The sequence below is a fragment of the Leptonychotes weddellii genome, chromosome 4 (assembly GCF_054177405.1).
Source record: "Leptonychotes weddellii isolate Sample4059 chromosome 4, ASM5417740v2, whole genome shotgun sequence".
NCBI lineage: Eukaryota > Metazoa > Chordata > Mammalia > Carnivora > Phocidae > Leptonychotes > Leptonychotes weddellii.
Genome location: NC_138372.1, coordinates 46225361 through 46240010, shown reverse-complemented (window position 1 = coordinate 46240010; position 14650 = coordinate 46225361). Strand labels below are relative to the sequence as shown.

General features: G+C 41.2%; 1 protein-coding gene across 1 annotated transcript in view; it reads right to left on the bottom strand.

Moving 5' to 3' along the window:
* Nucleotides 1–14650, bottom strand: part of PATJ (PATJ crumbs cell polarity complex component) — a 332644-nt gene that overhangs the window by 72073 nt on the left and 245921 nt on the right. The window contains exon 31 of the mRNA XM_081816865.1: nucleotides 10102–10194. Within this exon, the coding sequence (XP_081672991.1) occupies nucleotides 10102–10194 (93 nt within the window). The remainder of the gene's footprint in view (nucleotides 1–10101; nucleotides 10195–14650) is intronic.

The following is a 14650-nucleotide window of genomic DNA, read 5'->3' as shown; positions in this document are numbered from 1 at the left end:
TGCAGAAGGGCGCAGGAAGGTGCTGGGGAGCTCTTGCTGATAGGATTTCAGCTAATCCAGGGGCTCAGGTGGGGGAGGAGTTAGGGTGGGACTGACTCAGGCAAAGGCTGTCCTTTTCTATTGTATCCACGTGCCACGGAGCGGGAGTCCAAGGACCCAAATCAGCAGGAGACAATCAGTGTCTGACAGGCATCTTTTAGAAATCACTGAATTTGACTACCTTTAGGCTGAGGGGCTCTCTCAAGCCTGTTGTCCTATATCCAGTCCACTTCATTCATCCTTCCCCACAAATGTGCTCTTCCTCCTAGCTTTCTTTTCTTAGTAACAGCACCCACCATTCAGCCAGTCAGCTGCCTCGATGCATGGAACTCAGTCTTGGTCCCTCTCCTCCTCCATCAACTTTCATCTCAGTTACTCTCACAATTTTTTAATTCTCGCTGCCTTCAGCTTTGACATTTTCTAAGGGATTTTTCACAGGGCATTCAGAAGGTGTCTTTTCAAACGGCTCATCTCATCATCATCTCCTGTTAAAAACCAGTCCAAAGGCTTCCCTCAGCCCACGAGGCTTTCCACCACCCAGCCTCTGTCCACTTTGTGGCTTTTGCCTCCTGCCACTTGGCCTGAACAGCCACAGCTCTGTCTCTGGTATTAGACCTGGGATGCAGAGTCAGGTGTCTACAGGTGAAGGGGATGCAGGAAGCAGGCTGGGGTGGGGGAATGCTGGAAAAGCAGGGACAGAAATAAACTGGAAGTGCATAAATGATTTATGGGGTGGCTTGGCATGCTGGTCTGTTTTCAGGAAAAAAGCGAAACCAGGATTTTTATGTGAATATCTCCTGATTTATAAAATCAAACATCTTAAGAACGCATCATGGAGGGGAAGTAAGATCTGGATCGGACTCTGACAGCCAGTTTGTGACCTCTGAATCAGACCGAATGTGCTGTACTCCTTAATGAAAGAGGGCTTATTTATCTTTACGTTCCTAGAGCTTGACACATTACAGGTTCTCAGGAAATGTGCACTGAATAATGAGAGTCCTGGCACACCTAGATTTTTTTATAGGGAAAATCTGGTGTTAACAATAGCTACATTTACTGAGCCTTTACTGCATGCCAAGCACTGTGCTAAGCATTTCATGTATAAAATCATACTCTATCCTCATTACAGAGAGGTGGGGAGATCCTCCTCCTCCTCCTCCATTTTTAGATGAAGAATGCAGACAGACCGGATAAGGCACTTTTGCTAGTGAACAGCAGAGGTGAAATCTAAGTTTGTTCAGATTTCAGAGCCCACGATTTGTATCTGATAGCCTTTTTCATCTGAGAAAGCAAGTACTATCAGGCCATTTGGAGACATGGGTAGTACCTATAACACTCAACACTGGTTTTTCAATAGGTATGTTTGAAAATTTTGTATGGATCAAGTATAGCAAGTGGAGAGTAAAAAGTGTGCCTAAAATGTTGCTATTAGAGCTGGTGGAGACTGAAATGGTAGAATGCACCGCCAGTTACAGCGTGAATTTCCATGTCACAGCTCATTGAGGTTAGTGGTAGTTAATTCAGAAACGACTCATGCTTCCTCAGGCATCTTGCTACCCCATACATTCAAAAGGATCAGAAATATTTCACAATGAAAGACAACAGTAAAAACACATTGCAGACAGCTGGAAAAATCTAAACATTTTGAAAAATTTTTAAAAGTCTAAAGTGTTATTGACGCCGCTGTCTCAGATCTGTGATGACAAGATCATTGGACACATAGACACACAGACTGTATTGTTGCGAAGCAGTTTCATAAATTGGGGGAAGAATGCTGAGCACATCTGTTGGGGGCATTTCTTCGCAGGTTTATCTTGGGCCGCTGGCCAAATCCTGGGATGATGCTGGTTCTCAGCTCTAAACCTGCATTCAGAGGAAAGTTTTAAAGAATACATATTGCAGAAGGTTTGCACACCAAGGGCAAGAAAGGTAAATTCCTTTACTGGCAACTTCCTGTGGAACTTTTATTTCCTTGCTGTTTATTAAAATCTTTGCACAGAGTATGAGAATATATAGCTGTTGCCATCTCTTGTGGATGGCCATTGCTACAATGAACTTCCAGCTGCTCAGGCAGCATCCAGCCTGGCCCCTGTCCAAGCTAATCACCACATCACAGCTCCAGCGCAGAGTCACTGTCTAGGGTCCCACAGGGCCTCCCGTTGCTTTCAGCAGAGATCACGTGGTTAACATGGCTGGGCTCCAGTTTGGTGTCCAGCTCACCCATGCTGCCAACCATGCACTCTCCCACCTTCAGGTCACCTGACTCCCCTCAAGGCTCACACATCACCTAGCACCCTTCCTTCTTTCTTCTTTGCCACATTCCCAGTCGCATCAGCTTCTCCTTCCCATCTCAGTTCACTTCCCTGGGAAAGCCCTCCCTGACTACATCAAATCCCCCTCTTACATGCTCCCTTAAAACCAAGCACCTCTGGTTCTTAGCTTTGATCAAAGTTGAGACTTCAATCTATTTGTGACATTATTTGAATGATGTTCATCTGCCATGAAGACTGAATAACACAGGAAGAGAGACTTTGTTTACCATCGATGGTATCTTCCTAGGCTCTAGCACAGAAGGCAGGGACAGGCAGAGTGTAAGAATTTATAAGACTGACAAAGAATCTGGGCCTTTTCTACCAGGGATTATTGAACACTGGCAAAATATCCCAAAAGGTGGAAAGACTATACGCTAAAAGTTCCATGCATAGGATCATGTTGTAATTATTTAACAGATTGGCAGAATTTCTAGAGGTTACCTCAACATTGCTCATTTGACTTCACTTTGTGGATTATCTATATTCTTACTTCTCCTCTTTCTTCTCTTGCTCTTGTTTTTTAAAAAATATTTTTATTGAGATATAATTAACATACCACAAAATGCCCCCATCTCAAGTTTACAATACAATGGTTTTCACATTCAGAGTTGTACAAATATCTTCACAATCTAAGTTGAGAACTTTTTCATAACCTCAAAAAGAAATCCTATACCCATTAGGGTCACTCCCAGTCCCCGCCCACACCCCCAGCCACAGGCAACCACTCATCTATTTTCTGTCTCGACAGGTATGCCTCCTCTTGACATTTCATACACACGGTATGTGGGTGTAGCATCATGTATCAGTACTTCACTATCTTTTATTCCTTTGAATAGTGTACCACATTTTATTTATACATTCATCAGTTGGTGGACATGTAGGCTGTTTTCATTTTGGGGCTATTATGAATAATGCTGCTATGAACATTGGGGTACAAGTTTTTGTGCAGGTATGCTTTCCTTCCTCTTGGGTGTATACCTAGGAATGAAATTATGATACTGTATAATTATGCTGAATATTGTGAGGAACTGCCAACTATTTCTGCAACTGGAGATACTATTTTATATTCCCACTAGCAATGTATGAGAGTTCCAACCACTCCACATCCCTGCAGCACTTGCTATTATCTGTCTTTCTGATTATGGTCCTCCTAATAGGTGTAAAGTGGTATTGCATTGTGGTTTTGATGTGCATTTAATTCCCTAATGGTTAATGAGGTTGGGCATCTTTTCATGTGCTTATCGGCCATTTGTATATCTTTAGAGAAATGCCTATTCAGATCCTTACCCACGTTTTAATTGATTTGTCTTTTTATTATTTTGTTGTAAGCTAGTTACTTTAAAATGATTTTACTGTCTATTAATACCTGTAACAGCATGGAGAAGGAGACAAGAACAAAAGAAGAAGTAAACTGGTTTTACATCAAAGCAGGAAATTATGGTATTTGACAGGGTTAGAGATCCCAAGGTGGTAGCAAGAACAGAAGTTAGCTACTTAGAAGAAAACAGTACTATCTCTTTCTTTTCTAAAGAAGCAAGCTTTGTGAACATGTGTCCTCAAACATCTCAAGCTCTTTGAGAAATGCTAGTAGTTGTCCTCTTCACTGAATCTTCTGCACACAGCAAGACATACTCGATTAATATTTGTTGTGTGGACAAATAGACCACACAGTGATATTTCTGATATTCCAGAAAGGCTGTCTATGTGAACTATACAACAAGGACAAGATAGGCTTTTGGGGCAAAAAGAACTGGGTTTGAATCCCAGCCGTACCACTGGCCTTAGGAACATACTTGCCACCTCTCAGCCTCAGTACCATGTCAGTAAAGAAGGGCCAATAATATGTGCTTCATTGGGTTAAATAAGATAACCAGTATGAAAATGACTAACAGGCCAGCTTCTCAAAAAACTTTAGCTTCCCTCATTTTATGACACGTCTGTTTGGAGGTCTGTATAAAGTTACAGAGACTTGTCTTTTACTTGCCAAAGTAAAAGGTGAATTTCTATATCTTTATACGTTTATCTGTTTCTATGTCCCAATTTTCTCTATGGAAGTTCAAAATTTAGACAAAAGGGAATGAAAATCATGAAGTTCAGATCCCAATGTAACTTTCTTGTTGTCCTTTGACTTCAGGTTTAAGTCTGTATCTCTCTGAAAGGCAGTAGTGCGTAGAGGTTTAGAGACTAGCTTCAGTGCATGGACCTGGATCTAGGCTTCACCGGGTGATTATTTATTTATTTGCTTATTTCATTTAAGATTTATTTATTTATTTGAAGAGGGGAGGGGCAGAGGGAGAGAATTTTTAAACAGACTTCCCTCTGAGCATGGAGCCCCCGACCCAGAGCTTGATCCCAGAACCCCGAGATCATGACCTGAGCCGAAACTAAGAGTCGGATACTCAACTGACTGAGCCACCCAGGTGCCCCCGACTGAGTGATTATTTAATATCTCAGTGCTTCTGTTTCCTCATCTCTTAAATGGGGATAATACTAGGACTAACCTCATAGGACTGTTATGTAAATGAGCTAAGAATAATATCTAGCACATAGGCGTTCAATAAATACTGCCTATTATGATCAGCGTTTGCATTTTTCAGTTTGAAAAGTTCACTTCGGTTTTCTAAGTACACTGTAATGCTCTGCTCACAACAGCTAATCCTTATGTGGCTAACACTAAATGTTTTAATCAGAATAAGAGCATCATCATCATTAACAACAACTCACCCTTGTACAGAGATTCCAGTGCACTTTGGCATGGTTCTGCATAGTACCGTAAAGCTGGCCCCTCCTCAGTTCTCACAACTGTAGCTTCTTTCTCCCATTTTATAGATGTAGAAACTGAGGCAGAGAAAGGTTATGTACCTAAGATTATATTGCTAGTCAATGGTAGAGTCAGGATTTGAATCCAAGTAGTCTGGCTCCAATGTTTGTACTCCTGATAATTTATACTGCCTCAAAAGAGCATATTATACTAACGCAGATATTCTCAACATGTTAAAAACATAGGTTGAAAGGCACCTGGGTGGCTCAGTCGGTTAAGCATCTGCCTTTGGCTCAGGTCATGATCCCAGGGTCCTGGGATCGAGCCCTGCATCGGGCTCCTTGCTCAGTGGGCAGTTTGCTTCTCCCTCTCCATCTGCCTCTCCCCCGTCTTACGCTCTCTCTCGCTCTCACTTTCTCTCAAATGAGTAAATGAAATCCTTAAAAAACAAACAAACAAAAAACATAGCTTGATATCCAAAAGATTAAGAAAATTACTTTAAGGATTCATGACCTTCTATGTCAAGATACCAGGGAGTCAAAGACCCCTCAGGATAAGCCCCAGCTCTTCCAATTTCCTGTTTTGTGATCTTTCACGAAGCAGATTAAGGTCTTTTCTGTAAGTCTGGGATAAATAATTCCTGCCCTACTTTTTACATAGGGTTATTTTGGGGAATAAAATTGAATAAGATCACAAAGTATCATTTCAGAAAAAATTTAGATATTAAAAATTAAGCTAATGAGATGACACTTTGTTTTGCAAATCGCAAAGCTCTGTGCAGATAGCTTTTTAAAAGTTTCTTTCAAAGGGCTTAAAAAATAGTCTTAACAGGCTCTCACCTAGACTTCTGAAATAGATTCCAGACACTTCCCTGCCTCCAGTCTCTCACAATTGAGATCTATGTTTCACAAACCATCATCTGATCAGTTGTCTAAAAACAAGTTATTCTCCCTTTAAAAATATTTTAGAGAAATCCAATACCTACTGAAGTTATTGTAAACCCCTTGGCTGTTAATCTGGGGACTACTGAGATATGGACCAAAGCCAACCATAATTGAACAGTGGAAACAGTCCTGCAACATGCTGACCCATGGCTTAGTCTTAGCTCTGAAAACAGGTAGTCTTGAAGAATTTAATAGCTCTCTGAAATACAGTTTTCATAGGTAGCACCTTGTATCTACCATGTATCCATGTAGCTACTGAGATACTGATTGAGCACTGGGCACATAAAGATGAATAAATTCATCTATAATTCACAGCATATTCTTTGAGTCTACTGTTCAAATTATATTGCCCATTGTTTCCCTACAAAAACCCAACACTTACTCGCTACTCCATAATCCAGACTGATAGAGCTGATAAATCTCTTATCTAGGCCAACCTCACCAGTCAATTGTCTTCTCATCTTTATTTATTTAATTAATTTATTTATTTATTAAAGATTTTATTTATTTAAAAAAAAAAGATTTTATTTATTTGACAGAGAGAGACACAGCGAGGGACGGGACACAAGCAGGGGGAGCGGGAGAGGGAGAAACAGGCTTCCTGCTGAGCAGGGAGCCCGATGCGGGGCTCGATCCCAGGAACCTGGGATCATGATCTGAGCCGAAGGCAGACGCTTAATGACTGAGCCACCCAGGCGCCCCTGTCTTCTCATCTTTAAAGGTTTACCTTAAAGGCCATGATTCTAAGAAACCTTCCTTAATCCCTGAATGAGATGGTCTTCCTTCCACTTTTGAACACATGCAACATAGTGTTTTTTTTCTCTAATATACTTCTGCATGTATGATATTCCAGATATAAATTCTATTATCCTCACTGGTTCTAGAGGTTCAACTGCTGAAGAGCAAGGCTGGTGTTTCTCCTGGTCACTCCAGCAGGGGCCAGCATAGTGACTGATAAGACAGACATATGTCCCCATAAGAAGCAAGGAAGCAACTTTTAGAGGGTTAGGGCTTAGTGTTTCCAACTGTCTTGACATAAACAGAAGAGTCAAGACCCATACCGATCACATGCCATCCTCTGACAAGATGCATTGGGTGGGGCGCCTGGGTGGCTCAGTCATTAAGCGTCTGCCTTTGGCTCAGGTCATGGTCCCAGGGTCCTGGGATCGAGTCCCGCATCGGGCTCCCTGCTCAGCAGGAAGCCTGCTTCTCCCTCTCCCATTCCCCCTGCTTGTGTTCCCTCTCTCGCTGTGTCTCTCTCTGTCAAATAAATAAATAAAATCTTAAAAAAAAAAAAAAAAGATGCATTGGGCAACAATCCTAGGATGGTGTAGCAACTCTTGCACCAATCTTATAATAGAAATAACCATAATAACTAGTGACAATTAACAGTTATTAATACTTTATAACAAGATAACATGTTAGGTTGCACCATATGAAATTCTTACCTACAAAAATAGCAAGTTCTTATGATCCAAACTAATATTTTGCTAATTTGTTATCTATCCTCCTCCTCCTACTCAACCTGAAGAGAGCCTCCATGAGAGCAGGCATAACCCCCCCAAATTGTTTATTTATCGGGGGGGAGGAAAAGGGGGATGGGCAGAGGGAAGAGTGAGTCTCAGCGCAGAGCCCGATGTGGGGCTCTGTGGGGCTTGAGCTCCCAACCCTGAGATCATGACCTGAGCCAAAATCAAGAGTCAGATGCTTAACCAATCATGCCACCCAGGTGCGCTGAGAGCAGGCATTTTTCTACATTTTGTTCTCTGTTGTATCTCTAGTGCCTGGGACACAGTGGCATTCAGCAAGTATTTGCTGAATTAATGAATGAACTTGCTAAACACCAACTGTTTGCCTTATACTCTACTATGTGATTTATATCTTATAACCCGTTTGTTTCCTCCTAACATCCTGATTACTGTTCTTCATCAGGTGAGAAAACTGTGGGTTGGTGAGGTCAAGTAACTCATCCAAGACACTCCTGACTAATGTTTTATGGTAGGCCATTTGTATTTATGCTATAAAAGTTGTTTAAATTTAGGCTGTCTTTCCTCCCTCAACTAGACCATGCACAGATTCTACTGGAAACAGAAAGAATTGTAATACTAAAAAGAGAGGGAGGTGAGGAGGGGAGGGAAATAGAAAGAGGGAGCAGTCAGTGGGTATGGGGAAGGCTTCCATCTTGGTGAAATGCAGATAAAACAGTATCTAAAAATTACCCTCAGGGGCGCCTGGGTGGCTCAGACGGTTAAGCGTCTGCCTTCAGCTCAGGTCATGATCCCAGGGTCCTGGGATCGAGTCCCGCATCAGGCTCCCTGCTCCTTGGGAGCCTGGTTCTCCCTCTGCTTCTCTCTCTCTCTCTGTCTCTCATGAATAAATAAATAAACTCTTTAAAAAAAAAAATTACCCTCAGCCCTTCAAGTCCTCTGCTTGAGGGTGGAACCCTTCAGTTGTCTTGACACTTGGAGCCCCATCACTGGCATTGCTTTCTTGGGAACAGCAAGTGGATAATGGATGGCGGTTGCCCGTAGCCTACAAGGGAATCTCTTTGGACTACCAGACTCTTCTGGCAAGCAGGGAAGTGTTCTCACCCTTCTTACCATTGCCTCTGTGGATTGGGTTGGAGGCTCCTACTTACAAAACTCTGTTGCTTTACAAGACTTTTCCCTAACCTATCTATGGAGATACAGTGCCCCCCCAAACCCACGTTAATAGTGTTTTTAAATGAAGGAGCTTTGAGTTCAAACTTTGTTGATGTTACTCACTCTCCTTCCAGTGCAAATATGCTGTTTGTCTTTTAGAAACATATTGTCTTGGAACATCTTGTTCAAGAACAATGGTTACAGTCTGTTAGTCCCAGTGTTCTTGACGCCAGGGTTCTTGGGTCCCATTTATAATTTGCCCAGGAGTAGCCTATTGTCATTTCCACTTTTGCTGAAATGTCCTTTCCCTTCAGCCTGAAAGAATCAGTTTCTTTTCTAGGACACAGAATCTAAGACAGTTCCAATATACATTTTCTAAAAGTTGAAAGAAGATAAATGATTTCTCTAACTCTCTGAAGTAAAATGAACAACTCTGTGCTGCCACAAAATCAGGGTGACCCTCCCAAGTGAAAATTCTTTGAGATTTGTAAGACATTTTGAAATGGAGAGAAAAAGCCCACATTTCTTTCTAGAACTTGTAGTCTAACCCTGTAAGTACAAGGCTGCAAAACAAAAAAAGATGGATTGTGAATGAAAGCACAGGAGTCAGACTGAATGAAGGTGAATCTCCAGGTCTACTACATTCCAGTGAGTGGCCTCTGGCAAGTTAGTGAACATCATCAGCCTTCGGTTTCATCGTGTGTAAAACCAGGGTATTGCCACCTGCACTATAAGGATGAGGAAATTAATGTAGCATGTAGCACAGTACCTGGTAAAAGTTCAATAAACATGAAATAAAATATCAAGCATTAAAATATATAAGGAGGGAGGGTTCTCTAAAACTGACTCTCTTTAGGGCAGCTAGCTGGATCAGTTGGAAGAATATGTGACTCCTGATCTCTGAGTTGTGAGTTCGAACCCCATGCTGGATGTAGAGATTACTAAATAATAATAATAATAATAATAATAATAATAATAATAATAATAATAATAAACTTAAAACAAACAAACAAACCTGACGCTCTTCTAATGCTCCAGCCCCTGGGTGAGTTTAATCATCTTTTACTATGAATCAATGGAATACATTTAACATCTTTTTCTGTGCCTTTAGGGACTAATTGAGGATAGCCCTAGCCTTAAAGAAGCCCAATATTAAACAAGATTAAAAGAGAAATTACTTCTTTTGTCCCAGACAGCACAATTCAAGTGTGAAGAAAATAGGAGAATATGCTATTCATTGGAATTAATGGGTCACTCCATATAGAAAAGCTTCTCCTAGCTCAGAGATCAAGATTCCTAGAGAAGTAAACACAACACAAATTGATCCTTTCCATGGTTGTACAAAATATAAATCATACACTCTTAAAAAAGAACATTGGCTGAAAAACACCCAAGATTCTTACCAGTTTGGAGCTTTCATTTTCAGGCAACTGTTTAATACCAACTTCGAGACTGCCATCTTCCTCACTGCTAACAGGTTCAGTACCGCTCTGATCCTATGGGACATTAAGAAGAAAATGGTAAAGATGTTATTCTTCACTCACACTGCCCAGAACTATATAGATACTCAACCACAATAGCTTGTTTTATTATTGTTGTTGATACTGTTTCCTCTCTAGTGGCCATTCCTATTTTCCTTCTTTGCACTAGAAGGTCATCCCCAAAACCTCTGCCCCTAACCACCACCCCCTGGATCTGTCCCTGCTGCTTACAGATATGCCTTAGAAAAAGCTGATGCCTATTCTCTGTTCCAAAGTTGGGCCTGATTGTCTTATGGTTAATCCCAATCTTTTTGCCAATGACTTTGCCAGGAGTGGGTATGCGATCCAGTTCTGCTCAATGAGACACAAAGACTTCTAGAAAAGTTCTTCTTTTTTTTTTTTTTCCCTAAAGATTTTTATTTTTTAAGTAACCTCTATACCCAAGGTGGGGCTTGAACTCACAATCCCTAGATCAAGAGTTGCATGCTCCACAGACTGAGCCAGCCAGGTGTCCCAGTTCCTCCTTGGTCTTAAAAGAACCACAAGAAGATCCCCTACCTCCCACATGAGCAAAGTTGGAGATGGAAAAAGTGGACTCTGATGGCTAAAGTGGGCCATTGCATCAACCTGACCTGAAGTACAGTCTTATTCTTAGCAGCCTTCACATGAGAGCTCATAAATTTACTTATTGTTTCAGCCAGTTAGCTCTTCTATTCCCTCTAGCCAAAACTTTCTGACATGCTTATTTATCTTCTGTGCAAGATTAAACTACTTGAGGTAAGAGACTGTATTTATCCTGTTTATCTCTGAAACTCAAGTACCTAACACTATGTTTGGTACATGGAAAACACTGGACAAATCCTGGTTGAACCAATGAATGGAACAGTTGTTTTCTTGATGGTTATTTTCTGCAGAATTCTAAAAACATTTATTTAGGGCGCCTGGGTGGCTCAGTTGGTTAAGCGACTGCCTTCAGCTCAGGTCATGATCCTGGAGTCCCGGGATCGAGTCCCGCATCGGGCTCCCTGCTTGGCTGGCAGTCTGCTTCTCCCTCTGACCCTCCCCCGTCTCATGCTCTCTCTCTCTCAAATAAATAAATAAAAAGCTTTAATAAAAAAAATTTATTTAATATAAATGAGACATAAGAATTAGCCCCATTGGAATTCCAAAACAGGGGCTCCTGGGTCACCCAGTCAGTTAAGTGTCTGACTCTTGATTTTGGCTCATGATTTCAGAGTCCTGGGATCAAGCCCTGTGAAGGGCTCCATGCTCAGTGGTGAGTCTGCTTGAGATCCTCTCCCTGTGTCCCTCCCCCAGCTTGCATGTGGGCGTTCTCTCTCAAATAAGTAAATAAATCTTTAAAAAATAAATAAAATTCCAATACACATTCAGTATCTCAGTTGAATTGTAACATATTAAATGTTATATTTAATTAACCAGAAGTTTGTTTACTTTCTGAGGGCACATAGAGGGGAATAAGGATGATACATGGAGTATCTACATTGTATTTATTTGGATTTTTATATTAGAACACCACCATTTTGGGATTACTACACATTTGGTGGGACTGTTTGGAGAGAAAATAGTCTAGATTTTGGGACATTCAACCTCAACCTTGTAACTTAAAATAGTGCAAACTGAAGTAAAGATATAGTGTTCTTTCTTTTTTTTTTAAGATTTTATTTATTTATTTGACAGAGAGACACAGCAAGAGAGGGAACACAAGCAGGGGAAGTGGGAGAGGGAGAAGCAGGCTTCCCGCGGAGCAGGGAGCCTGATGCGGGGCTTGATCCCAGGACACTGGGACCATGACCTGAGCCGAAGGCAGATGCTTAACCGACTGAGCCACCCAGGCACCCCTTAGTGTTCTTTCATCTATTGAATGGACAAGAGAAAAGAAAGAAATTCAGTACTGATAATGTAGAGAAAGGAATTTTTACATGCCACTGAAAGAATGTAGGTTTGAGTAATTTTCAGAAAAAAGATATAAAATATACACATATACAGATATGCATGCAGGACAATATTTGTCAGGATATAGGAGAAATTTTTTAAATTGCTTACTTCTGGGGAATAGGATTAAAGAATGGGGAATTGTTGCATTAGTTATTTCTATACTGTTTGAATTACAGAAGAATTCGCATGTATTATTGCAAGTTTAAGAAATAAAGGGGAGCTATGAGAAATATCTAAAAGAAAACCAAATCTAACAAAGAAAGTAGCATAGGGGCACCTGGCTGGCTCAGTCAGAAGAGCATGCAACTCTTGATCTCGGAGTCATGAGTTCAAGCCCTACACTGGGTGTAAAGATTACTAAAACAAACAAACAAACAAACCCCAAAACCCAAAAAAACCAAAACCAAAACAAAAAACCTAAGGAAAAAAAAAAGAATGGATATTAAATTGTCAGATCCAGGTTCAAATCTCAACTTGCAAATTAGAACTATATGACTTTCAGCAAGGTTCTTTCTGAGTACTTACTTTTAAAGCACAGATAAAAGTACCAGATTAAAAATAGTACCCCGTCAGGTTGCCTTGAAGATTAATACATTAACATGCAAAATGTCTATTAGCACAATACCAGGTGCAGTTAATCTGTTTCCAGCTTTTTGTTGAGACAGGTTCTTAATCCATCCCGTTCAGTGTAGTCTTTCTAACAACCCTGTATGAGTATGTACCAGTATCATTCCAATTCATGGATAGGAAGATGATACATTTTCTTTTAAAGATTTTATTTATTTGACAGAGAGATACATAGCAAGAGGGGAACACAAGCAGGGGGAGTGGGAGAGGAAGCAGCAGGCTTCCCGCCAAGCAGGGAGCCCGATGTGGGGCTCGATCCCAGGACTCGGGGATCAGGACCTGAGCCAAAGGCAGATGCTTAACGACTGAGCCACCCAGGCGCCCCAGGAAGATGATACATTTTAAATGAACTTTTTAATGAATTTTTATTTTTTTTAATTTATTTTTTAAAGATTTTATTTATTTGACAGAGAGAGAGAGAGAGCACAAGTAGGCAGAGCGGCAGGCAGAGGGAGAGGGAGAAGTAGGCTCTCCGCTGAGCAGGGAGCCTGATGCGGGACTCGATCTCACAACCCTGGGATCATGACCTGAGCCGAAGGCAGATGCTTAACCATCTGAGCCACCCAGGCACTCCCTTAATGAACATTTTTAATGAACATTTTAAATGATACATTTTAAATGAACTTGCCTAGCTAGTGAGAGGCGAACCTAGGATTCAAAGCTAAGTAAGACTGACATCAAAGGTCCTATTCTTGTTAACTATGCGCTAGGCCCTAAGTAAATGATGCTCTTGTTTCTTTTCTCTCTTTATTCCTTGTTAGCACTGAGTGTTGATAACTAATCTTATAGAAAACAGGATTCACAATCTTTAAAAAAAAAAATCATCATTAATTTTTAAACAGTGTTTTAGCATTTGTTAACCAGAAAATTTCATTAGGTACAACATCTTCCTCTCAGTGAATTTTGGATAACCAAGAAGTCACCATATAAAATAAACATGCCCAAGTTAAGCTTGAGAATATATAGATTTTCAGCATTTCAGACAGTGGGTAAGTTACAGAGACAGAAAAATTCAGAAGAAACAAATTATACTTTTATTTTTTAAAAAGATTTTATTTATTTCATAGAGTGTGAGAGAGAGAGCACAAGTAGAGGGAGCAGCAGAGGGAGAGGGAGTAGCAGACTCCCCGCTGAGCAGAGAGTCCAACATGGGGCTCGATCCTGGGACTCTAGGATCATGACCTGAGATGAATAACTGCCTGAGCCACTCAGGTGGCTTTTAAAAACCAGTACTTTGTGGGAAACCTTTAATGCCCCAAATATTTCGTGTGTCTGGTTTTGTTAGCTGTGGTGAGCCCTGAAGACGTCCTACGTGTGTGTGGGGGGGGCGGGCTATGCTATCCCACCGAGGCTTCAGGCTTCGAGACAGTCAGTGTTTGTAACTGCAGCACATTCAATTATAGAACAAACACATAGGGAGCTCCTCTGATCCCAAATGAGAGGAGATTTTCACCAGGACGGTGGTCAGCTGACGTCATTCATCTAATTATGCATATATCTTCCTGGGGAAAGCAAAGTGCCGTGTAAATAAGTCAGAGGAATCTTTTACATTTCTCAGCAATGTGAGTATAGAAGTGAGGTTTTCTTGGTCTTTATAAAATGAATACTGAAGTCGGGGAGAAACCAGTTGTTTGATGCTTCAACTTTGAAAATGTAAGAAAACATGGGCAAGGCAGTCAAGGTTGCAAATGGGCTGTAGATCTTTTAAGATTTGAGTAAAAACAGGGCGCCTGGGTGGCTCAGTTGGTTAAGCGACTGCCTTCGGCTCGGGTCATGATCCTGGAGTCCCGGGATCGAGTCCCGCATCGGGCTCCCTGCTCGGCGGGGAGTCTGCTTCTCTCTCTGGCCCTCCCCCTTCTCATGCTCTCTCTCTATCTCATTCTCTCTC